The 26,112-nt window shown below is 45.4% G+C and overlaps 2 protein-coding genes across 6 annotated transcripts in view; one reads left to right on the top strand and one right to left on the bottom strand.

Annotated features, from left to right (window-relative positions):
* The window catches only part of arhgef25a (Rho guanine nucleotide exchange factor 25a), a 41,373-nt gene extending 28,824 nt beyond the window's left edge, over nucleotides 1-12,549 (bottom strand). The window contains exons 1-2 of one of the 3 annotated variants that reach the window (XM_088290731.1): nucleotides 12,061-12,549; nucleotides 10,508-10,619 (exon numbers count right to left, since the gene is read on the bottom strand). In XM_088290731.1, the coding sequence (XP_088146857.1) occupies nucleotides 10,508-10,619; nucleotides 12,061-12,156 (208 nt within the window). In that variant the 5' untranslated portion in view covers nucleotides 12,157-12,549. Of the gene's footprint in view, nucleotides 1-1,345; nucleotides 1,518-10,507; nucleotides 10,620-12,060 lie in introns of those variants that run through there. The other 2 variants (XM_088290729.1, XM_088290730.1) reach the window with 2 other exon arrangements.
* Nucleotides 12,550-16,787: 4,238 nt separating this feature from the next.
* ankrd33aa (ankyrin repeat domain 33Aa) lies at nucleotides 16,788-23,867 on the top strand. Of its 3 annotated transcripts, XM_088290734.1 has the most exons (5): nucleotides 16,788-17,095; nucleotides 19,054-19,379; nucleotides 20,688-20,817; nucleotides 20,897-21,037; nucleotides 22,459-23,867. In XM_088290734.1, the coding sequence occupies exons 2-5, from the start codon at nucleotides 19,122-19,124 to the stop codon at nucleotides 23,259-23,261; spliced, it is 1,332 nt and encodes a 443-aa protein (XP_088146860.1). In that variant the 5' UTR covers nucleotides 16,788-17,095; nucleotides 19,054-19,121; the 3' UTR covers nucleotides 23,262-23,867. The 3 variants fall into 3 exon arrangements, with proteins under 3 accessions (XP_088146860.1, XP_088146861.1, XP_088146859.1); XM_088290735.1 differs by lacking the exon at nucleotides 19,054-19,379; XM_088290733.1 differs by lacking the exon at nucleotides 16,788-17,095 and having other exon boundaries at nucleotides 18,486-19,379.
* The last annotated feature ends 2,245 nt before the right edge of the window (nucleotides 23,868-26,112 follow it).

Genomic DNA, 26,112 nt, shown 5'->3' with positions numbered 1-26,112 from the left:
ACACGCATACCACAGAGTGACACACTGCCCTCTTTTTTTTTTATTCTTTGCTGTTGTGCAACAGTTTATGCTCAGCACAGCAAATTTCTGATGACGTCCTGTATCCGTATTTATCTTCTCATCTGAAGTTGCTAAACTGCAGACTTCTAAATTGCCTTTTCTCATCCTCTAATAATAACCGTCAAGTTGCATTCTAATTCTCGAAGCGGCTTTACTGGTCAAACTGCGTCTGATCCCCACAGCATGCCTCTCACTGTACATCGAAATGTACTTGACATGCTAAATGAGCAGTCTTCACACATCAGCCTCACATGACCAGTAGAGCCGCCGCACATTTTCAAAGGAGCCAACGCGGACGTTCCTGCTCAGACTGCAAAACAACATCAAGAGTTTGAGGCTCCCAAATGTAAACGATAACGCCATCGCGGTGACCTTGACTTCTTTTCAGTCTGGTCCAGTCGGCCACGCGCTTGCACGTCATGATTGAAGCACACCCAAGGCAAAGAGGTGCAGTGGGAAGCTGCTGGCTAAGGAAAAGGAAAACATCTATTACATAAGAGATTAAACGCAAGGAATCTCTGGTATTCATCCAAGAACGCCAGCCCACAATATTAAAGTCTTCTTTCCGAAACCAAGAGACCCCCTCACTGGGAGCTCCTTTACGCCTTTCCTGCAGACTTGCAAAGACAAAGCAGGACAGCGCGGCGCATGTTGCCACCAGACATTGTGCTCTTTTTAACTTTGCGTCGTGAGCTCTCTAAATCGATGACGTGTGTCCACTGGCGGCAAAATGCGACGCGGACTTTGACGTCCGATGCAAGCGCTGAATTGGCGCCACTCGCTGCTGCGAATTGAGCTCCGGCGAGGACTAAATGAACTGCTGCGGTTCCTGCTGGGCATCATTACAACATAAAGCACACTTGGGGAGGGGAATATTTCCCCGCTTGTGTGTTTCATCCAGCCACGTGCCGCACATTCCCGACTGACGCGCGCTTCAGCAGGAAGACGCTTCGCAACTCGGCCTCACGTAAACACACTCAACCCGCTCGCTTTTTTATGGAAGAATGTGTGATGCACATCCTCCTTTCCTGTTGCTTCGCTGCCTGCTTTATGTGAGGGAGACCTCATTTTTCACTCACTCCGAGGAGTGCGTGTGTGCGTGCGTGCGTGTGTGTGTGAGCGTGCGTGTCACACCTGTTGCTTTCGTGGGAGGCGCACGAGCAACGAGGCGTTCGCTCATTAAATCAGAAGATGGATGGGACGTAGAGATGAGAAGCAAATGTGGAGGAGACGAGACCAAGTTGAAGGGACGGACTTTGTGCGTGCGTGCGTGTGTGACACTGACCTCTGACTCGGGCATAGCAGCAGCCACACTTGGTCAGGACTTTTCGGAACAAATGTTGGCAGCCGCAGCAGCCTCGGTGGTGGCGATAGCGATGGCGGCCCCCTTTCATGCTGTTGGACCATGAGCAGAGGTGGGCATGGCCCGCCGCTCGCGCTCCCGCTCCTCTCCCCCCACTCCTTGGAGGTTGACCCCCCCCCCCCCCCCCCCCCCTGACCCCCAACCCTCCCGCCTACCCCCCTCGAAGTTCAACTCCCACCAGAAACCAAAAAACACGTCACTTTAGCCTCCTCCTTGGTTGAGCGCAGACAGTTCGCGTCCAGTGTCCGCAAAGGAAGCCACAACGAAATCCGGCGTGTCGGTGAGCAACTGCCGTGCAAAGATTCCACTGAGCCGATCGTGTTGTCGTCTCGCTTGATCTTTTCTTTCATGTAGTGCGCTCGCCTCTGAGGACTGCCTGGTCGAATGACAGACTGCTTCAACGAAGAGAAACAGAGGAGCGAGAGAGAGAGAGAGAGAGAGAGAGAGCGTGAGGGGGCAAGCGAGTAAGGGGAGGGTTGACGATGGAGGGTGGAGTCTGCAAGCTCTCCTCACTGGCGATTCCAGGATAAGGTTCCCACTCCCCTCATTTTCACTCTTTCTGAGCGCCCCCCCCCCCCCCACCAACAAACCACCACCACCGCCTCCAGCTCTTCTTTTCCTCTCAGCTGTTTTTCCCTCTGCTCCTCACTTTTACGCCGCCTCCATCTGCTGTCATGGCGTCCGTCTGCAGGGATTCTTGCATTTGCAAATGCAAGAGCGCAGGAACGACTTGACTGACGCATAATAGAGTGAAGAAAGGAGAAGCCATGTTCGGTCCTACGTGTAATATCCTGCACATGCTTTTGGAGTGACACGCAAGTATGTTTTGGGTTTAGCGGAGGTGTCCCCGTCCGCCTTTGCGAGCAGCGTCTGTGTTGGTTGATGGCCGAGTTTGACACAGCCAGCTTTACTTTTGTCTTCGTGATTCCGTGAAGTGAGCAGAGGGGTCTCCAATTTCACAACGTTGGCATTCTTTGCGTGTGTGTGTGTGTGTGTGTGTGTGTGTGTGCGCATGCGCGGGTGTTTTGTGTCATTTGACCTGACGATGCATCTTTGAGTTCAGTGAATCTCGAATGTGTGAGGAGAGACAAACAAATCCCAGATGTCGTCCACGCGCAAAGAAGAGACGAGCAGGCCTCTCGGGATCTGCTTTTACGGTGCACTATGTTCCAATATTTTTCACAAAGCCGTCTAAAATCGTGAGTGCTTCTTCTTTGCCAAGATGTGCCACATCCCAGCACAAGACAATTCTGGGAGGGTTCGGGTTAGCGTGCGACACGCGACGCCGTTGACAAGGAAGTGGAGGCGTTGCGTCATCTGGCCGTCCGCGAGGCGTTCATGTTCTCACGCCGGTGAGTCATGATTGAGCAAAATGAAGCTGATCGTTTGCATGTTTGAGATGCGTGCACTTGATTGTGACTCATCAACTTTTGCAAACGAAGTCCGCTCGTTGAATTGCCGGCAGCAGGCCCGACGACATCATGCGCAAAATGAAAGCGGCGGCGAATGACACGATTACACAGCATGTGCTTCAAGACGCAATCCGTGATTTGCTTCATGCAAAAAGGGAACAAAAACAAAAACCGAATGATCTCATCTCAGCCAAACGCAGACAAGGTGCAATTAGAAAACTTCACCTGATCGCTCCGGCAGGAAGGACACTCCAGTTCTATTTGTGTTGGAGCATCATCTGACTAAGAAGCTTAAAAAAAAAAAAAAAACGCACATCCTTGAGGCTTATTAATGTGCCGCTGCGACGACAGCTTTCATTGCGCTGGCGTTCACTCAAGGGAATGTTTCACTTTCATTCTTTGCCTTCCATCGGTCCGACAAATGACAAGTTTTGTCGTCTTCAAAAATGACCGCTCATCACTTTTTGGAAGAAAAATCACGTTTCCTGAGAGATGAGCAACGATGCATCATTTTCTGACCAATGAGGCGAAACTTCATTCTCTGCGACACAATAGTTGACCTCTCAATGTTTTAAATGTTTGTCTTTGATTGTGTGAAGCACATTGAGTTGCCTCGTATCTGAAATGTGCTGCCTTGTCCTGCCTGATGTGACTCAAAGCATCCGAGACAAATTCCCTCGCATACGCGGTCCATAAAAAAGATTCTGAATGAGATTGAAAAGATCAACTCTAAAGCTCATGAATCAAATTTCTACTTGATGAAAGTTTGAAGAATCATGCAAAAAAGAAGAAGCTGCAAACCGGACAACCATCGATCCCCGAATCTATTCGGACCGACACTTGATGAGCTCGGCAAACAGTCGCAGCGACCGCGACCGCGACCGCCCCGTCTTCCTGAGATCTCGCCATTTCTTTGCTTGTAATTTACCAGAGGGAATATTGAGCCGGGCCGTCTCCACTCGTCTGACGCTGATATTGCCTCCCAAAAACGTGCGAGGAGCAGAGCAGTGCACGTTCGCAGACATCTGAATCAATCGCAAAGAGGAGGAGGAGGTTTCCAAATGAGACAACGAGCGGAGGTCAAAGTACTGCTCAATGCAAAGCGTGCGGCTCGCACATCGTGGCGTCGTCTTTCAGAAACGCGTGATTCAACATTTGATTGAAAAAAAACAGCTGGCAAAGCGTCATAGCGCAGGACGCCCAGAAGGGGGCGTTGGTACTTGTTGCATAATAAGCATCAATACTGTACGGGTGGTGTCGGGTTACTTGATCGTCTGAGCTGCACGTCAAGGCACTTTGTTTGTCCGAGTAGAAAACATCACACGCATTCGACAAGGAACTGAATCGCTTGCTACTAATTAAATGGCCTTTTCAGTCTCGTAGGATGAGGCAATCGGCAGAAATATGTTTGCGGCGGGGGGAGGATAGGTGAGGCGTTTCGACTGCCTGCTTTTATCTCTCTGCCTGACTCCCCCACACCTTCTCTTTTCTGCACATCTCACATCACACGCACGCACACGCACGTCCGCAACACTAAAGCCCAATACACAACACGATTCAGCGACGGTGAAAGCTTATTGGTGCTTTAAATGTCGCCTTTTTCATCAGGTTACGTAACATTTATTTGGTCATGAGAGTCAATCTCATGTAAGAGAGGCAGACTCAGGAATGGCATTTAAAGGTATTCATTGATATATTTATGGTCGATTCCGAAAACGCCTTTTGTATTAACGGCCTGAAGCGAAATGTTGTTATTAGCCGTGTCGTTATCCTTCTGTTAGTCCAGTGCTTCTCAAATAGTGGGGCGGGCCCCCCTGCTGGAGCACGCGAGTGACCCCCAGGGGAACATGCTTTTTTTCCGCTGTACTGCAATAAAGTGTAATTGCACCTCCACTCCAGTAGTTGGCAGCGAGTATTAACTCTTTGGTGTAGGTTTGCGTCGCAACGAAAATGATATTATTTATAATTATGGCGGAGAGTGGGTGGTGGGGTCTGGGCGCAAATTGTTTCCTTTTTGCTCGGGGGGGAGGGGGACAGAAAATAACTGAGAAGCACTATGTTAGTCGGTGGGGGTGGTTGGAGATAAAGAATCGTGCCTGCTTGCTGTCCGCTGTCAGCTGCCGTCTGCCTCCTTCAAATTGACACGACTTTAGCGTCGCTAAATGTCCGAAATATAACCGGTCGGGGTTCGTGTGCGCATTCTTGCTCTTGTCCGCTTCAGCCTGTGTAAGTGGAGAATCGATGGACGCGTTTTTTGGGGGTTTTTTTATCACGTGAGCTCACGTTTGATTGACAAATTATTGTGCAGAACGCTTTCATAATTTGACAGGTTGAAGCATTTTGGTGGCGTTTGAGTCAAGAAAACTGATCATTTGAGCAATATGACCTCACTTGCCTCCTTGATGTCACGTAGAAACCGGAAAAAAATAACAAGCCAAGCTCCAAAAGGGGGCGTGCCAATTGCTCGTCAATCTCATCACTAAAAAAAGAAACTTAAATCGCAACAGAGTCTTTTAGGGGGGGCAATATTAGTCCGGATGTCATTTTTACATGCCAACCTATTCTCGAAGTGTCGACGTTAACGTCAATGAAGCGTCCCTTTCATTGACTGAACCCAAAATGTGCAGCACAGCACGAATGCCTGCTCAGCAAATACGCCTGCAGTTGCTTCACCACAGCATCATCCCCAACACCCCCCACCCCCCCACAAACCCTCCACTGACATTAGCCTCGCCTCAGTCCATCAGCCAGCTGAAACGCTGCCAAAATATGCTCACTAAAAATTTTTTTTTCCATCTCCTACTCCCTCGCCTATTCTACTTTTTTCTCTTCCTTCATCTCGAAGCTGAGAGCCAATTAAAGAGAAGCGGCATGCTGCACATGCCGACATGTGGGGGAGGTTTTAGATTTTGGCTGACACGCCGTCGAGAAGCAGGAGCCACTGTCATGTTTCCATCTGTGTTGTCCTGGACGTCTGGACGCCGTGAACTTTTTTGCCCAATTACAGCAGCAGCAGAGGCTGCAGGCATGCGGCAGGAAGTGAGTTGTGTGTGTGTGCGTGTGTGTTGGAGCCTCGTAGCAACTTCACTCCCACCATGCAGCGGCACATGTGCACTTCACAGACATGCAGCAACTGCAGAAACGTCAGAGTCTGGAAAATATGAAGTGAATAAAGTTCATTCTGTCTCCTCTCTCTTTTATCACGGACTTTTTTTTTTTATGTTGTAATTTACCTGGCATACTATTTACCTGGACTCGCCGAACAAGGCGAAAGGCTCCCGCCGAAACAAGTCAGGTAGTAAATAACCTAAACAAGGAACCAACGACTTTAATCTGGGAAATATTATCTGGGCTTGATCATCGAGTACGTTGAAGATCGACTTTGTGAATGTGTTGGTTGACTTGTGGACACTTTTGGGGACTTTGCTCAGCAAATTGAATGACGGTGAGTAGTTGCGTAGGCTAAATTAGACTTGAACTTTGCTTCTGGGCATGGTTCAGCTAAAACAGTGCTTCTCAATTACTTTCTGTCACGCCCCCCCAGCAAGAAGAAAACAATTCGTGCCCCCCCACCACCCACTCGCCACCGCAACTATAAATAATAACATTTTCGTGGCAAAACAAACCGATACCGTAGAGTTAATACTTGCTGCGTACGATGGGCAAGGAGAGCGCCACTGCCAACTAGTGGAGTGGATGTGCAATTACACTTTATTGCAGTACAGCAGAAAAAAAACGCATCTTCCCCAGGTTCACATGCGCCCCCCTCAACATCACACCGCGCCCCCTGAAGGGGGGCCCGCCCCACTATTTGAGAAGCACTGAGCTCACGGATGGACGGCTGGATTGCATCGTGACAACATTTTTTTTTTTTTCAGATATGTTTGAAATTGTGATCCCTGACGGCAAATTTGAAGTTAGTGCACCGGGACTTCCACTTTACGTTTTTTCAACGTTTGCGTCTCCCTAATGTAGATGTTAGCATTGCAGTCCAGCAAAGGTGACCTCATTTTGCCACCAGTCATGTTCGCAGCCAAATGGATGCATGCAGAGAAACGCGAGGCAGATGGATCCAAGCTTCAGACAAAGACGTCACAAGACAGACTGAAGAGAGTCGGCGGATGAAATCCTGATCCATCTTGTCACCGACAAAGCAGAAAGAAACTCTGAATGTGTAGGATGTAATTGACACAATTCATCATGACGGCAATCACACGAATGCAAAACCGTTTGACGAAGAGACGTGAGTTTGACCTCTGCCCATGTAAGGTCACATGCACAGTTCCTTCACGGAGGCCGCTGGAAAACTTAAGATAAACAATTTCATGCATATTCTGCTCACATTACCTCATGTTTATTCAAAAGTGTCGAAGGATCACGTCGGATGTATGTGACAAATTAAGCAGAGATTGGGGCGGCACGGTGGACGACGGGTTGGCACAATGGCCTCACGATGCAGAGGTGCAGGGTTCGATTCCGGCTCCCGCCTTGCGGTGTGGAGTTTGCAAATGCTCCCCGTGCCTGTGTGGCTTTTCTCCGGGTACTCCGTTTTCAGGCGGGTCCTAATTTTGATACAAGAGGAGGTGGCCTCCATGTGCATAATTCAACCGTTGCAAGACTCTATTGGCGAAATTAAAGGCAATGAAAGGAGCCGCTTGGATTGAAATTGGCTGTGACCACTCCCACAGCGGCGCAACCCTCCCTCTTGCAGATCCACAGGCCTGACAAACCTCCGTGCAGCGCCAAGTCCCGCGAAAATAAGGCCAAAGGTTTAGTTTTGCTTCTCTCCTAATTAGTTTATTGTGGTGGATGCGGGCCAATCGGTCAGGTGAATTACTTGTTTTAAGGAGATATTGGATAAGATATTTCGCAGATCTAACATAGCTTCTTAATACAACGGTTTATAAAACTCGGGCTCATTCAAGACCACAGTAAATAAACAAATCCATCGGAATATTTGTCTGCGTTCTCTGACCGGAGCACGCCTCTCTGCGGATTGCGTCTCATTCGTACCACCGAGAAGCTGGCCCAAGTGGGCCCAGCAAGCACGACAGAGGCTTCTCATTTTCCCACAGGATGGAAACAACACGCTGACCTCGGCGTGACAACGCACATCAGACTCTTGATGACGCTTGATGAAAGCGGAAGCTCAGGAAGTAACACTTGCACAGGCCACGAGCTCAAAGCCAATTTACGTCTCAAGGGCGAAAGAAAAAGTCAATCTTTTTGCTGCTGATAGTGTGCAGCAAATTGCTTGAATATGCAAGTCCCAGTTTGTGAGGTAATTTATGTTGTTTACAATCTGCCGTTATCTTCGGGCAACAGGAACACTAGATGAGATCAACAATGGAACAAAAACCTGCAAATATAACACTAACCCGTCTACTTTCTCAAAACGTAACGTAATTATACAGCGCATAAAGAATGATTTTGCTTCGCTTCAACAACCACTCGAGGAGAGCATAATACAGACACACCAACATGCATGAAGGAGACGGTCACAATGGCTCAGGAAGCTGCGATAATATTTGTCATGCCTCACGGAGGATAAAGAATGAAGGTGAGGGTTTTTTTTTTTATATGACCGCTTGCTGCATATTTGCATTAAAATATCGGTTGCCTAAAAGGTGGGACACCGCAAGACAAATGTCATTTGTTAGCCCATCTATGGCGTTTTCAACTATGCGCAAGCATTAAGCTAGATGACTTGAAGTTAAGTCGTGTCATTTATTTTTGTGTGTGTGTTCAAGTTGACAGTAAACGACGGGGAGGCGCGTAAAACAAGTTGAAGCCTCATTTTTGAAGACGTCTTTGCTTTCTGCCTAAAAGCTGCTTAGTGTGCAGTGAGTTGAGTTCACTGTCAAGTCAAAGTATAAAAAAAAAAAATCGGCTGAGCGTATCTTAAAAAAAACGACAAGTCAAATTACTCATATATGACGGCACCACTGCATCTTCAAATGAACTTTCGGCAATGGAGAGGATTTCGCGTGAAAAGAAAAGCACTGTCATTTTTTTTTTAATCAATAAATACTCTGCTAATCTTATGTGCTCATTTTTATCAGAAGGCATGTTTGTAAAGTTTGTTGCGTCCAGTTTATATTGGCCGACGCTTTTTGTTTCAAACTAAATTGTAATAACACCGCACACTGTCAAGTGAACAGCGAACAGCTCGGAGCTCCTCAAAGTCGGCCTCTTGTTGTTGCGGTCTGGACGTCTTCCTGCTTTGCCCTTCACTCATTTTCCATCCAATTTCCCGTCCGGAGGAAATTTGCCCTACGCGCAAAAAACACTTGGGCGGAGGCAGATGTCTGCAAGTGGAAGAAACCAGTTCCCTTTCGGTCACCTTGATTCCATGTGAGCTTGTTGCCGTTATTTGAACTTTCTTTTCTGTTTTTTTTTTGGTCGTCTTGACCGTTTTTTCAAGCAAAACTCATCCAAGTCAGGCCGCCATTTAGAGATGAGCACCGCTGACAGCATCCTGCGGCCTCACGCGAAGCCTCCATTGAACCGCTTTTCAGAACGGTTAGCGGCCCACTCATAAGGTCCACACCAGCGACACAACGCATAAAATCTCCAAACTCACAGCATCCGATCCAAACTCAGATCCAACGACAACGCTCCTTTTGTTCCACGGCACTCAAGGAAAAAGGAACGGCACGCATGAAGAAGTGCAACCAACGGCAAATGATGACTTACACATGTAACCCGTTTCTTAAGCAAACATGCAAACTTTCATTGCAGTGATGTCACTGTCTTTATTTTTTCTAACGCTGTCATTTTTTTTGGGAGGAGGTATTTCTAACGCTATTGCGGCACATGAGCAATACTTCTCAAATATAATAAGCGGTGGAGTTTCAATTCTTTTGAAAATATTTTTTTTCTTGGGGAGCGGAGGGGAGGAAATCCTTGTGTTTTGTAATCTCATTGGCAGTTTAAGACTTTTTTTCAATATTTTTTTAGAGATTGAATTTTAAAATGCTGTTAATCAGCTCCACCTACTTCCCAAAAATGTTTGTATTTTTTTTTTTTTTTAAATACGTAAAAAAACACTAGAATACTGCAAGTCATGATTGAGCATCTCCTTCTGTTGTGTGCATCATGACCACCAGGGGGCAGTGCAGTGCAGTATTGATTTACCATTGGACACAGAGATGGTCACAACTGAGCTAAGTATGTTGCATTAATATTATTCATTTTTTGCAGATGATAAACAAAATGTGACTGTTAGTTTTGCCATATTGTCCATCGACATGTGTTGCTCCACCGTTTGGCCTCAATTATCGACGGCTGAAAGAGTTACGACGCGACAAAACGGTGTCATTCATAAGCCCGCCCCTGGAGTTTTGTATTGTTTGTTTGCATTAAGCTAAGTGGAATTTCCAAAACGCATTAAATTGTCTTTTGTTTTATGGGTCGTTGGACACTCCCACTGTGAATGGCATCAGATGTGTTCAAGCCTCTTTCTTGAAGAATTATTTTCTCCCTGCCGCCATGCAGCGCTCGCGTCTCAATTTCTTTGCTCACAAGTCAACGCAAATAAATCAGCCGCGCGAAGGCTGTCGTCTAATTCCTTCCTATTCAATTTGCGACAGGTTAGGTGAAGGCAAATGTTTGGACAAGCATTGTGTGTTGGCGTGGTTCCGTCACGCTCGCCGCCGCTTTCAGGTCCTACCTGTTCCTTCTGTGGGCTGCTCCCAGTCTTGTCCCTCGGGCTGCCATCGGCCTCGGACCGGCCCCCTTTCCTCTTGGCTCGATGGGAGGTCCGCCTCAGCGCCCTCCACGAGCTGCACACAGAGATGTCTTTGTCAGACCGAGTCCTGTCTTGTCGAGAGTGCCGAGTGATTACGCTCATATAACCGCAAGAATCTAACACTTGCGCTTGGATTTTTCCATACTGCCCAGCATGGCGTTCCTCCGTTCCTCCGTGAGCAACAATTCAGTGGAAATTGTTGAGGTTGCAGTTTAGAGCGGCCCCAGAAATCACTTCTGTACAGTGACGGTCAGATCGGGTTTGAATATAAGACTAAAATAAACATTGTTCCACCCAAAAATAATATAAAATTTTCAAGGAAAATGTAATGCCAGACAGAGTGTATAATAATCTAATCCCAGATGCTCCCTCGCAATTAATGTCACATTGACTGACAGTGGCGGGCCTTGCATTTCACGCGCAAGCCTTCAGTGAAGTCCCACTTAGTCCGACTTATTGACATCATTTATGACACCACGGCTGGACAAATAATATACGGAAACACACTTTCGCAGTACTGAGCGAGTGTTGCACGACCGAGCTTCTCTTGAAAGGTCCGTCTTGAAAATGGCCTCGCAAGTGTATCTGCAATTAAATCCACACTTTTCCCTCCTTCAGCCATTGTGGTTTAAAAAAAGCAAGAATGTATTTTAGATTTTCGAACGGTCCGCAGTGCCGACTTACGGGTGTGTGTTGGTTCCGCATAGCGCTGCCCCCTCCCGAGTGAGTATCCAATCACAAAACGCGTTCATCACTTTCAGCGTAGGCTCACTGCAAGCAACTCGTGATCTATCGACTGTAAAAGTCCCGTTGAGACACACAACAGACCCCAGCACGATTGTATCTGAAGGCCTCAGACGAATAGTACGGGCCAGTGGTATTGTGAAATCTGCCTGGCAACACGAGCTATCTGAATTCTGATTGGATAAAAACTGTCCCCTAAAAATACAACGCTAGGATAGAATATGAAATCAATGTGAAGAATTTTGTGTTTTTTCTTGATTATGTCAGTCCAGCAGAGAAAGCTTTAGGGCCGGGTCGGCGCCAGCTTCCTTGTGACCGTGACGACGACACGCGCCGTAGACAACGCGGTCCGCTGTAATGCAATAAAACGCTGAAGGTCACAATAATAAAATGATGACATTCCAGGTATTTGATTGAGTGCATTCCATGAAGATGAATTCAACGTAATCCTATTTTTGTCGCATGGTTGCGTCGCAAAAAACTTTTTTCGCCGTCTCGCCGTTTAGGTCATGCTGAGTTGCAGCCGTGTCACGCAAAGTACGCAAAATGGACTGCATGCACGCAACCCGTTACAAATCATTCAAATTCACAAATGTGAGGCGATATTGATCACGTTAATCACGCTCTCAACCACTTGGAGGTGTTTAGCCGCATCTGAAGGCACACGTTTGCGGATTGCGGGAAGAAACCAAAGTAGCCGCAGTAACCTCAAGCGCACGCTCGCCACTCACCCACTGCTGATTGGGCATTGCCACCGACGTAAGCATGTCAGCCATGGCGCCCAACATCTGGTCAGTGCGTCCTTGATTCTTCTGAACCGCCTTCATTCTTGCCACTTCAGACGAACCTCCAAGTCGTCAAGACTCCCACGCCTCTCGTGTGCCTTTTTTTTTTGTCCTGCACGTTCTCGCCCGGCAGCTTTTTTTTTTTTTTTCCCCCGAAGTGTCTGGAGTCTGTGTGCGGCAGACTTCATGCGAAGGAATGATTGGTTCCGGATGAGGATCAGGAGACGTGCACTTGCGCAGGAGCTCTTGTTCCATCCACCGTGCACGTGCGAGGCCAGCCCAAGCGCAGCTTCCAATGAAAAGCTCCCGTGCAAACAGGCATTAAAAATTTATTCGGGCCTCCTCACGCTCTCTTCCCGTGCGTCGGAGCCTCTCGTCAAGTTTGCTGACCAACTATCCTGCGCTTCTCTTCGTAGCCAACTGGCGGGCCGAGACTCATCGCTCTCCCTGGAATCCTCCTGACGACGTCTTCATTGGCTGCACACGATCGCCACCCCTAAAGTCAACTCTCCTCCCTTCAGCGCCTATTTTTTTTTTTCCCTCCTTGTCTTCACCACTTGGACCGCTCACTGAGAATCATCATCACTTTATTTGTTGGACATCTCTCCCTCTCCACAAAAGTGTGCAAATCTCAGCCAGTGACACGAGGAGTGTGTGAAGCCTTAAGCAGCAGGGGCAGCCCCAAATAAGGTATGAACGCAAGCCCCTCAAGCTCATCTATTTATGAGACCATCATCAATTGGACAAAAGATCGACTCTTTACTCAACTCCAAGCTCAAAATGTTGACAAACAACTCACTATTTCTTCATGCGACTACATCAAAAATAAATAAAGTTGGATGCGTTTGGAAATGTGAACATTTTGTCGTTTTGAACGTTCCTTAAGTCTTCATTTGTCATTATTCCAACAACGAGAATTCAGGAAGTACAGAGTTACTCAAGTCTCACTGCTGTTGTCAATAAAATGTTCTGTGCAACTTTCCAATTAACTCATTACTCTTATAATAAATCCTTTGGAAACGATGAGTCACATATTTCAGAAATACAGTTTTTATTTCACTGATTCAAGTCATTTCTGTTTCCATATATATATATATATATATATATATATATATTAGTGTTGTCAAGCGATACATTTTTGTAACTATAAAATCGCCCAAAAATCTGTAATTAATTGTGATTAATCACATTATTCAATTATCATTTTTTGTGAAGCTTTTTGACAGGTATCGACCTGATTACTATTTTTGAAAGAGTTATCCCACGTCATTAATGTAAACTCCCCAAATACGAAGTATATTTTGATTCAAAGACTGTTCAAATAGCTTTCTTTGATCCTTGAATATGATTTAAACAAGGTAATCTTAACACGTATTTTCCTTGGAAACAATTCTAAAAAAAATTAGACGTTCAGTTTTGCCAACAAGCACCACTGCTAAAGATGTGCAGCTTATATGGTACAGTATTTGTATTTGGCTTTGCAAGATATGCAAATTAATTTTGAAGTAAATAAAATTGAGTCAACTGAGAAAAAACATTCAACTGCGTTAAAAAACATGTCAAATGAATCTTGAGAGTGTGTTTTGATGTATACTACAGTTATTTATTAAAATGTTATCTATGCATTATAATGTGTGTGTTGCAAGTTGTTGGAAATTTTACAAAGAAGCTGTGCGTTTCTTTGACTCAAAGTTATGTAAAATATTTCCACAAAAATGTTGCATTCAGCTACATAGATCTTACAACTTACGATTAAATAATCATTCTTTTCATTCCTTTTTTCTTGCTACATCCCAGAGGTGAGACATGACAACTGATAGCGTCAATCTCGAATCTCAATTGCCGCCAAATGACTGGACACAAATTCATCTTTCACTCTTTGGTCAATCGACATAAATCGTTCCGGTTCGCACTAATCAAGATCAAGTCGCTGCGGTCGATGCGCCGCGTATTTTGTGCACAGGCCCCAAATTGCTTCTTTATTCCAAGAGGTATAATCATGCGTCCTTGAGTCTTGCACAAACATCGACTTCTCCGAGGAATAACTTTCCCCCAATCGCCCGTCATGAACACGATTCGTTCTTTGTCCTTGCTGACTAACTCCCATTCGGTGGATTCCCGAAGGACACAAAAGTAGACATGGAAAAGTCGGAGTTGAGTGCTGGGAGCAGTCCTGGACCGAGTGCCAAGAGTCTAATATTAGCCCAGCACATGGCCGTATACAGAATGACTCAGCAGGCAGGCTAAACTTAGTCCTGTGTTTCCCAAGCCTCCCGTCGGCATCTTGGGCGTCTTCTTCTCTCACACTGACCTCTGCTGGGTGGAATTGAGCTTGGTGGCGGTGGTGGTGGGGGGGTTGGGCATGGGGGAAGGGGGGCCAAATACTCAACAAGTGTCACATGAAAACTGGTTCATTAATAATTTTTTTTTTAGGGCGGGGGGCGCATGAGTGTTTTTGTTGGGCTCCCCTCTTGTGTTCAAAAGTGACATTCTCGATGCTTTCTCCGCTCAGATGCAAATCGATTGTAATTTATTTGGATCGGCAGCATTTCAATAAGCGTCAATTCATTAACAATGGACGGTGGTGGGAAGGAGTGATAATACTTTACAGATGTCTTAGCTTTACTTGAGTATTTAGAATTCGGGCAACTTTATGCATTTACTCCCTACATTTGAAAAGTGTACTTTCTGCTCCCTGCTTTATCCAAATTGGCTTGATACTTTTTGTTCTGCACTGGTGTTGAAAATAAATAAATAAATTCAATTAAAAAATGCTTACTAAAGCAGGGATGGCATGTGACATCATAATTTCTGTTAAGCTCAACGTCTAAAAGGCCAATGAAATGTTCAAGCTCAACGATATTTTCTTTGGCTGACTTCAATGTTCACTTTAAAAAAAAAAGAGCGCAGCGATAATTTTGTCTTTTTTGTATTCATTGCAAAATCAAGTGCGCCATATAGTGAGACAATGCAGCCATCCTGTCACACTTTCTATTTCCTTGCTTCTAACTCTGCACTGACACAAAATCTGAAAATGAAAAGAAAACAAAAATATCTACTTGTGACACAAAACATGCGCCGTCAAGCTATATTCCAGAGCCTGTACTCTTTTATGTTTACTTGCAGAAGTTGATTTCCTACTTTTACTTTTGCCACCTCTGTGCATCGTTCCGTCTGTCGTGTGACAACATTTGGCTCGCTCACACCAGATAAGCGAGTGTTGCAGTTCACTTTTTGACCTCAAGGAGGCAGACTTGATCTCTGCTAGAGCGGAAATGTTGCGCAACCGCATGCGGGGCAGCAAGGTCGCCGGGTCACACGGTGGAGTTAATCTGTTAACAAGCACTCTCCGACGGCATGTGAGCGAGGTCCTGACGCTTTCAATCAACTCGTTCATGTGATCTTCTTGTCCACCTTCACTCGACTCAGAAACGGGCCACCAAATGGACGAAAGCACAACTTGTGAAACGTGTCAACCTTTACAACCGCCACACGTTTCACAATGTTGGCCAACGCAAGAAAAAAAAAGGTGTGAGAGCTGGAGAAAAAGTGACAAATTGTGTATTTTTAAACCGGCTAAATTGACTTGAGTGATTTTAAAGGCAAAATTTTGCGAGAGGAGACATGAAAAGAGGAACTTTGGTACCTTGAGATAAGGGTTTCATTGGTTCCGTGATCTCCGTGAATCAAAGCAAAAGTTTTTCAAATAATCTTTCCTCGTCGCACATGAATGGAAATGACAGAAATTCTGCTCCAAGCCCCAATAAAAAAATTATCATGTGATTTCCAAAATGGAAAATAGCACTCAATAATAATGACATTTAGGAAAAACGGATTGTAATAACAAAATACATTGTTAAAAATTATACATGAATTTATTGTGGCTCCTTCTGGGGTGTTTGATTTGACAACCACCAGGGGGCAGTGTGTAAATACGAGTGTCACAATTACTGGAAGTAGCTCATTAGAATGCCATGTTTTTGTTTTTATTTATTTATTTTTTTACAAAAGATAAAATATATACGGCTGTGACTGTTGTTATATTTTCCATCTACATGTGTTGCTGCGCCGCTTGTGTTGAAAAGACGCCATCACATAAAGAAGCAGACGCAATTTGTTAGCCTGTCTATGGCGTTTCCTTGCAGACTTTAAGACAAACTTACGTGTTTGTTGTAAATGGCGGTCATTCAAAAAGTATTCACAGCGCCAGGGAATCAATTCATTTTTGTTGAAGTCTTGGCCTTTTGCTTTGACGGAAAGACAGATGCCGTTCCTGACTCCAATCTTCCCCAGCCGGCTTGTTTGTGCATGCGTGCGTGCATGCGTGCGTGCGTGCGTCACAGCATGTCCATGTGTTTCCATGCGTGTCATCTCTGTCATGGGAACAATTAGCAGGCAGGGCCCCCTGGCTTGGCGCAACAACACCAGAGTTGGCTTTGTTAGTCCCAGCAAACGGATTTGCATATGGGAAAACAGAAGCAAGCCACGAGCGACTCCCAAGACAATGTGCCGAGCTGGGAAGCGACTGTGATTCACTCACAGAGCGGAATGGGCCTGGGAGAGGTTTGCTCCGATGACACAACAGACGGGCCGAGGTGGCGGTGGACGGACTGAGTGAGCTGCGGAGACAAGTGAGAAAAATGAGCGAGCGCGAGAAAGAGGGGAGCGGCGGGGGTGTGGTCACCAGACTACCTCAGCAGACTGCGAGGGGAGCCGCTGTCATTTTTGCTTTGCTTAATCCCTAAATCTTGTGTCATCGGGATGAGAGGCAGAGCGCACGCTGCCTGATTTAGGATTGCACAGCCTGCAAGGAGGACACACAACCTAAGTGGCCATTACGATGCGATGGAGGGAGGGGGCACTTTGGGGAACTTAAAGCCAGCAGGTTCTTCAAAGAGAACCAGTCGAAAGCAACAAGATGCTTTCAGTCATCGACGCGGAGGGAAAAGAAGAGGACTTTCTGGGGATGGATTCTTTTAGGGTGAGAATTATTACTCGCAACTAAAATGTTTGATTTTGATAGCAGGGGAAATAAATTGACATTTGTGCACCAAAGTCAAGGAGGTGCGGCTCATGTTTGCAACGGAGAGGTGAAGCGGAAGGTAGCGCTCGGCAGGAAGTTGAAGCCACAAGTTGAATTTTAAAAAAAAAATAATAATACTTTGACTGTAAAGAAGTTTTGTTTGACTCAGAGAAAATGTACCAAAACAAGTTTAGGGTTGTTGCTAAGAAGGAGTTTAAAAGGTCAACAAGAGTTCATCCTAAAGATGTTGTCACCGCACAAGAATAATTGCCAGCAGGAGCAACTGGAGTCTGCATATTGTTAGGACATTATCGTATTAGTTTCAAAAAAATGAAAAAAGCGCTTCTGTGACGGCAAACGCCAAATAGCTCGAATCCCATTTGATGGAAATCCAAACCAGTTTTTGCTTCCTCATGCAAACATAATTTCAGCCGTGTCCATGTGTAAAGAAAAAGTTTTTTTGATAAACTACACTTTCAGTCTCTTCATACATGTTAAACGCAGAAATATGGCACACCTCTGATGTAAAGATTTGGGGCCAAAACTCCCATCTCATCAGCATGTGATCCGTCGTCCTGACTCACCCCTGCCTGACGCGTCACCAGCCGACCTGCCACATGTCACTTAGCAGCACGGCCGAGGGCTGGACAAGCTGTCTCACAATTCCCGACTAAATCTGTTGGTGGAGCTTTGATAAAGTTGCATAAGCGCAAATGCCAGCCGGTGTTTTGCGGCTGGTCTTCAAAGCCCCACTTTGAGGGGCCGTCACAAGTAGACGATAAAATGTACTTTTTTTTTAAGAAATGTTTACAATCATTGGGCAGAATTTCCTGCACAATGATCTGATTGCGTAAAAAATTAAGTTGCCTGAGATGGGCTAAAACATATTTGGACTTTCAGCAATCCGGAAAGGAGCCTTTCCATGGCTGCCAGGATGGCCGAGTGGTCTAAGGCGCCGCGTTCAGGACCCAGTCTCCCCAGGAGGCCTGGGTTCGAATCTCGAATTTCCCCATTGTGGGACTAATAAAGGGCAAATTATTATTATTATTATTATTTAGAAGCCGGAAAACATCTCCAGACTTTAGACTTGCACGTTCCAGGAAGATCAGGAGAAACTTCTCCATGCTTTTATCTCCAGTAGACTTGCTTATTGTAACGCTCTTCTGACGGGATTCCCTTCAAAAGAGCACCAAAGAGCTGCAGCTCACGTTCAACTTTGGACCAGAACCAAGTCATCAGAACGCATGAGTCCAGCCTGAAGGCTTTACGCGGACTCCCGATGAGCCGTCGAAAAGACTTTCAAGTTGTGTTATCCGTCTAGAAATCACTGAAGAGCTCGGGTCCTGAATACAAAGAAATGCAGATTGAATAGAAACCCAGCAGGCTTCGGAGATGTGCAGACTCCAGAGACCAGAGTTCAAAGTCAACATGGTGAGGCGGCATCGAGCCGTGATGCCGCACACAGCTTGTGAACGTCGTCAATTTTTCTTGTGCTCGGAGAAGTGTCTTGAGTTGCCGAGAGTGTGAAATGTGCCGCCTTGCCTCGTCTTGTCTTGTTTTTTGCCCGACAACAGTCCGGCGGCGTTTAACAAGGCAGCCGGGCCAAAGGCATGCCGTCCAGGCAGCTTAAGCATCAAGTAAATGGGCCTTCCGCATAAGTTGGGACTGAAGTGAGGTGAAGCGTCTCATCCTCTTTGGGCCTCTCAGCTCACCTGCCCCACGTTCGCTCACCACAAAGACGCCGCGCTCTTTTCTTATCATTGGCCGCCAAACCGCCGTTGATTTCAAGATGGTGACATTTACAGCTTTAATGGAAAATGAGATCGTTTGTCGAAGGAGATGTGCTCTCGCCGGCGGCTTTGAGGGAAGGATGAGGAACTCATATTTGTGTCTCGCTCGACATCTTTCCGTTCCAGATGAGAACGAAACGCAGAAGCCAAGACGCTCAGGTGTGATCCCGGCAAAAGGGGCGGGGCGGCGGCCAATGGCCTCGACATGTGACGACCGCCACTTGGGCGCCGGCCCATGTGAGGATTCCGACATGAACCTGGACAATTGCCACTCTGAAAGCGTCCTCTCCGACGACTCGGTGCTTCCGAACTTTGAAAGAGACGACAAGTATGCAGCGCCTCCTAAAACCGTGTACGAGGCATGCCTTCGCAATGATGCTATCCGCCTGCGAAGGATGCTGGAGAGAGGCGTGGCTAAGGAAGAGGCCATGGAGTTGGACATTAACGGCAGGGTGAGAAACATTGCGATTAACTCCAAAGCAAGAACTGTAATGGTAAAGATAATAATGCGCAACATATCGTATCTTCCGGACTAGAAGCCGCTACCTTTTTCCTGGATTTTGAACCGTGCGGCTAATACTGCGGTGCGGCTTTTCTGTGGATTTTTCTTTCACCAGTCGAAGCGCTCTAGAGTTCAGAAAATACGCTAACTAAATCTCCATTTCTTTTCTCTTGTGTTTGAATGAGCAAAGTTGGTGCCACGTTCAAAGGCACTTGTTTTAACCGTTTATGTACCTTTCTGTGCATTCACAGTACAAAATCATTCTATAGATTTTTTCAACAAAACTGCGGCTTATAGTCTGGTGCGGCTTGTGTGTCATGTTTTTTTTATTTTTCCCGCCAAAAAGGGAGTTGTTGCAGCTTATATGCATGTGCGCGTTCGGAAAATACGGTAATGCACATGTTGAGCTACTCCAAATGTGGATTAACCCATCCTGCAGCAACCTAATATTTTTGTCAGCATTCAATTATTTTCGAGTGTCATTGGGATATGAAGTCACGCAAATGTGTAAAACAATCAAATCAAATAAAAATAATAAATTTTTTAAATTATGCTGGGATAGGTTCAAGCATGGCCGCGACCCTTGTGAGGGGAAGAGGCTTGGATGAGAGATGGATGATATTATTGGATTGATAAAGTCTCATTTTAGAAAGCTGAGATGTTATTTTTCTATTATTCAAGATAGTTTCAATTCATATTTATATACAATTCTTAAAATATACAATCGGATCACTGCTTCTCAATTCTTTTCTCTTGCGCTCCCCCCCAAAAGAAGGAAACCTTTCGTGTCCCGCCCACTATAAACTATAAATAGTAACATTTGTCGTCAGTGGACTGCAGCATAACATTGTTTGCTTATTAAAATTAAAAAACATTAAAAAAAGAAAAGAAAAAAAGAAATATAGCTCAACTTTTAAAGAAGGCGCCACTATTTGAGAAGGAATGAATTAAAACAACGTAGAGGATAGTAATCCATAAAAAAAATATTTGACAGTTAACTGTATTGGATATTTATAGATTTTATTTCTTGGTGAACTAAATGGCACGTTTCAGTTTAATGGCCCGTGAAATTATTTGTAGATATTGTTTAGACTTTTTTTTATGCCAATAAATGTAATGTTAATGTCTTTCGTATGTTTCATTAGATGTGTCAATTTCTAAAAAAATAAAAACTCAATAAAAACACAATATAAATAATGGGCAGAAAAAGCTGGAGTCCATTTTTTATACGTGGCTTGTCTCCATTGTTGCCCGTCAGAGTGGACTCATGGTGGCTGTGAGCAAAGGTTTTGTGGACATCGTCACCACGCTGCACGTATGCCCTCTCGTAGACGTGAACCACCAAGACAACGATGGCAACTCAGCCCTCATGATTGCAGCCCAGGCGGGTAAGTTGCACCGCAATCGAGACCGCACACACGCAGGAATCCGCCCTCCGTTCAGTGGCGCGTCGTCTTTGTCGTGCAGGCCTCGCCAACATCCTAAACTACATCCTCAACTACTACTCGGGTGTGGACACTGAGCTCAGGGATCCCCGTGGCTTTACCGCCCTCATCAAGGCAGGCCTGCAGGGCCGAGAGGACTGCGTGTCGGCCCTGCTCATGCACGGTAAGTGCAAGCAATTAAAGCTTCTGCATCTAACTTATTACAACCTGAACCTGAACTGCCGGTTTCTGTCATACACATGAATGGTAAGTGACGTCGCGGATATCTGAAATGACAATTGTTTACAAAAAGAATGGAGTTCAATCGGAGATATTTTTTTCCGACCAGACAAAACTAAATTGCAGATATCGACAACATGTTTCCATAGCTGTTAAATCAGGGATGGACAATCAATTTTGCAACGAAGAATGGCAAAACAAACATGTCAACCGCATATTTTACAAAAATTTATTGTTTCGATAGATTTCTATCGAATGTGTTGTTATAATACGGAAATGCCAATTTGCAACAAAATTATAAGCGGTCATTAAAATTCCATCTTTACACTTTAAAAAACTGTAATTCATTTGGGCACACAACCGCCAAATATAAGTGGGAAGTACATTATTGACAGAGATGTATAATGATTCGGTGAAAAATTAAATACACCCAACATGTACCACATATGAAACTGTACATTTGTGTAGAGTCTTATCAAGCCTAATCTTCTTGACTCGCTAATATGGAGGAAATTTTAAAAAAATAACTAAAAAATGTTGTCATTGTCAGGTCTCTTTTGGGGAAAATAGCTGCTGTATGGGTATGAAAAGTCGCTTAAAAAAAATCAATAATTAAGTTGGCAACACTGCAGACGCCAGTGTTTGATTATGTCCACCAGTGTACCCATAAAAGCAACTTTTCAAATAAAAGCAGCACAACATTTCTGCTTCACTTCAACAAGACTATGGACAGGCCGGATGTGGCACACGGGCCGCACTTTGCCCAAGTTTGTGTTACATGAAAAAAGAGGCGTTCATCCACTGAATAGGTGGAGTTCCAAAAGTGGCCACATGGTGGCGGTATTTGACTGCTCAACCAACCATCCATTCGTTTTCTGTACTGCTAATCATGAACCGGTTCGCTGGAGTTCATCCCAGTCGACTTTGGGCGAAAGGCGAGGTACACGTGGACCAGGGGCGCCAAAGTCTGGTCCTTGAGCGCCTCCATCCATTTTAGATTTCTCCCTCCCTCCTCTAACACAGGATCATTATCAGGCTTCTGCAAAGCTTGCTGATGAGCTGATTATTTGAATGAGGTGTGTTGCAGCAGAGAGAGACATCTAAAACGGGCTGGATAGATGCTCTCGAGGACCGGATTTGGCAAGCCCTGTCCTGGACAAACAACGGCCAATTTTGATTTCAAGAATGTGGGAGGAAAACGCATTACACAGAAAAAAGTATGGAGGGAGAACACAAACTCCACACCGGAAGGCCAGAGTCAAGATTCGAACCACAAACATCACAATTGCGAAGAAGTCACGTCGCTTCGATTGCGCCATGTTTCATGAGTACATACACATGACGGACTTTTTTTGCCATGCGCAGGTGCCGATATGAATGCAATGGACCATGTTCAAGCGCGTGGTTTGAAGGATTGGGTCTTGAAGACAGGAAGATTTGAGACAATGAACAGAATCCGCTATCTGCAAGCGCATCCTGCGGCGGAGCAGTTTTGTCAGCGCTACACACCTGAGTGGCCGGACCTGAAACGGCTGGTGGCAAAAGCCACCGCCACCAAAACCACAGGGCAGAAACTGCGGCAGCGAATAAAGGACAGCTTCACCTTCGGCTTCCCTCAGGACCCCCGAGACAACGGGGTCATGGACCACATGGTGCGCATGACCACAAGCCTCCGCAGCCCCCTCGTGGCCACCGCTTGCCATCCGCTGTGTCCCAGCAGCCCCCCGCAGATTGGCAAGCGGCGATTTGCTGTTCCCGAGCTGCTGGAAAAGCACGGCGGCGAGGAGCTGGAGGAGTGCGCGGTGAGTCACAGCAACGGCTCGCTCACCTTCGCTTCTCCCGGCGCCGCATCAGTCGCCTCGGTCTCCCTGACCTCCTGCTGCCAGGACAGCGCGCCACCCGGGGGCGTGAGAGGCTTCATTCCCCGCAGCATGGCGCACAGGAACAGCATCTTCCCCACGGGCTGCGTCCCCAAAATTGAAGTGACCAAAACTGGCGAGCCTACCCCGAAGAAAGAGAAGAAGAAGAAAAGGCAGAAGGGCTACCTGGAGCCTCCCGTGTGGAGGTACAAGGAGGCCAAGGAGGAGAAAAAGAGGGAGAAGCAAAAGGAAATGGAACGAGAGCAAGAGAGAATATCCAAGAGGTCCACAAATAAAGACAAAATATGACCGAAATTGGAAGTTTCCACAGAAGATTGCTGATTTTTCGGAAGACTATTTTGACAAAGTTTGTATGAGCTGCCATTCTAAATAAATAATGTAAATCCGCAGCATTGATTGGAGTCACAAAACATGCCAAGTCTTCCACTCAATTAGGTTTGAGCTAGTTCCACTGCGCTGGCATTTTTTTTACCTTAAAGTCCATATAAAGCGTCAATTCTAAATTCTTCTAAATTTGATGCACTACAGAAAGAAGATTTGTTCACAATCCTGCCCAATTTGAGCGATTAACAAAATTCTAAATCATGACAAATCATCACTGTCAAACACGGCAGAAAGCATCAAACGAAATGGAAAATAAATGCTACTCAAACTTTCTTTTCTTTTCAAATCAGTCTGGTGCTGGTTAGTGTTGTTTTTTTTGCCAAGATGGCGGCGCGGCTCACGTCTCTCTCTTCCAGTGTGCCCTTTCCTCCCTTTGATTTATTTTATTTGTCGTTTTTATTAATGCCAATTGTGGCCCAATATCGACACACTTGCCAGGACATTGTGGACATCACCTGCAATCACGTTGAACACAAACTACAATGAAAATAAAAGTCATTCTGATTCTGATTCTGTCATGAGCGTGGGACTAAAGAACCTTTTAGGGAAAAGAAAAAAAAAAAAAAACCGCAGATTTGACCATCTCGGAAGTGCATTGTCTGAGATCGCAATTTTGGTCCCGAAAGGATAAATCATTCATCCCTAATTTGGGGAAAGGCTGTTTTCCATTCCCAGTAAACAAAGTACGGTTTACCAAGGCATGCTATTATGAGTTTGGCGTGGAAAAACTCGAGACACAAATCTTCTTGATAATTAGTGCCCAACAATCCTTCCCTCTCAAACATGCTGTGTGCTGAGACTTCATTCCAAACATCAGTCACATCGTTTCTTCTGCTTGATAAAATTCACAAGAATGTTGAATGTGGCGACATCCCGTCAATGTATAGTTTAGGAGGAAAAAAACATCCATCCATCATTTTTACCGCTTCTCCTCACTAGGGGTGCGGGGGTGCTGGAGCCTATCCCAGCTATCTTCCAAACAAACAATATTTTCTAAAAGTAGCTCATCATAAAGGTAGTGAATGTCCGTAACACTACGAGCAACGCTCCTCTCATCAGAGCCGCGAGCGTCATTAAGTTTCACCGAGCTATCTTCAGGCACCAATCATGTTCGCACTCAAGTGGCATGCGATGGCTCTCGAGCTGTGAAGCTCAAACATTTTTTTAATCCCATATGCGGGATCATTACCTAACAATTGAGCTCGATTGGCTGCTTGTGTATTCTTCTTAATGTGAAACAAAAAGCTAAAAAAACAAACGTGGTCATTTTAAGACTGTTGCGTCACATTTGATTATGATTCCGATTAAATGTCTCACTTCCTCTTCGCCAAGGGAACTTACTGACTTTAGGTCAGCGCTGCAATAAACAGATGAAGGAATAGAAGACATGAGTAAGGAAAGCGTGACCTGGGCCAAGAAGGACACAATTCGACCAGTGACCGTAACTTTAGAAATGTGACCAAGGTGACAACTTTACAGCTAAAGTTATACTGCCGCATAAACGAATAATATTTTACCGAGATCACGTGAAGTCAAATGAATGTCAGTGCAACATACAAGGAGCAAAGTGCTCTCATTTTTAGTGCAAAAGTTAAGAGATGACGCTGCTTAAGCACAAGAGAGGCAAGATTTTGACGACGGAAAAAAAAAAAAGACCCACTGCCGCTGCTTTCAATAAAACAACTCAGGAAATCAAGCAATTTTTTTTTTGCAAATTCCAAGACAAACGACAAGTGTGCAGTCTTATTCAGTGACAATCTCATGAAGCTGCATTCAAACTTCTCCTTTGACAAAGAGATTTCGTGCTCCTTATGTGCCCTGGGACATTGGTTCTCTAGTCTCGTCATCATCCGGAGACGTGCATTTACGATTGGCAAAATTGAGAGAACAAGACTGGCCATTGGTGGGGGCGCGGTGCCATGCTGAGGGGGGCACGTGTGAACCTGGGGAACGTGCATTTTTTCCGCCGTACAACAGTAAAGTGTAATTGCACATCCACTCCACTAGTTGGCAGTGGCGCTCTCCTCGCCCATTGTGCGCAGCGAGTATTAACTCTACGGTGTCGGTTTGTTTTGTTTGTTTAATTAAAGTGTATTTTCAAATGAAAAACACTCAAGAGTATTGTGCGTTATAAAAACACACAATAAGCTGCAAACACGGAAAATGCGAGCACAAATATGTACCTCTGTTCATCTTCTGTGGAGTCTTTTGGCGGCCGGCAAATCAACTTAAGGCGTCTTTACTCTTATCAAAAGACAAGAAATTGGTCGGCTTAGTGACGCCTCGTATCTAGAAAAAAAAAAACAAGCAAACTCTGAAGTCATCAAACACCAAAAATTGTTTAAAAAAAAAAAAAAAGAAAAAAGAAAAGTCTCAGCGGCAGTTACAAACGCACAACATTTTAACAGGCATCCCAAGATATTATATTTGGACTTTTTTTCTGAATTTGGTCACGTTTGCAAGCTGAGCCCTTCAGCCCAGGAGTGTCAAACTCATTTTTGTCGCGGGCCACCACATAGATACAGTTCCCTTCAGAGGACACTTGTGACGGTGAAACCATTTAAATCTGAGTTTGAAACGTGCGCCTTCAGCTGTGATGTCATTTTCTTTCCACTGTGAGCGGCAGGACAAGGCAAAATGGCCGCCGCCTGAGATGGACGCTTGACTTGACTTTCCATTTAACTCTTGTGTCGCGATACATTCGAATGTACAGAATGTTGTGGTTGCGTGCACGCGGGACTTACCTGGATTTCTT

This window comes from Idiotropiscis lumnitzeri, chromosome 3, assembly GCF_059441095.1.
Source record: "Idiotropiscis lumnitzeri isolate Australia: NSW breed Sydney's pygmy pipehorse chromosome 3, RoL_Ilum_1.0, whole genome shotgun sequence".
Classification (NCBI taxonomy): Eukaryota; Metazoa; Chordata; class Actinopteri; order Syngnathiformes; family Syngnathidae; genus Idiotropiscis; species Idiotropiscis lumnitzeri.
Note: the sequence above shows the minus strand (reverse complement) of the source record. Positions and strands in the feature narration are given on the sequence as shown.

Bases quoted from the DNA above. Each gene is read 5' to 3' on its own strand.
- ankrd33aa (XM_088290733.1), top strand. From the start codon at position 18,927: ATGGTGACATTTACAGCTTTAATGGAAAATGAGATCGTTTGTCGAAGG. The intron at 20,818-20,896 runs GTAAGTTGCACC...TTTGTCGTGCAG, and splicing joins CATGATTGCAGCCCAGGCGG to GCCTCGCCAACATCCTAAAC. The intron at 21,038-22,458 runs GTAAGTGCAAGC...TGCCATGCGCAG, and splicing joins GTCGGCCCTGCTCATGCACG to GTGCCGATATGAATGCAATG.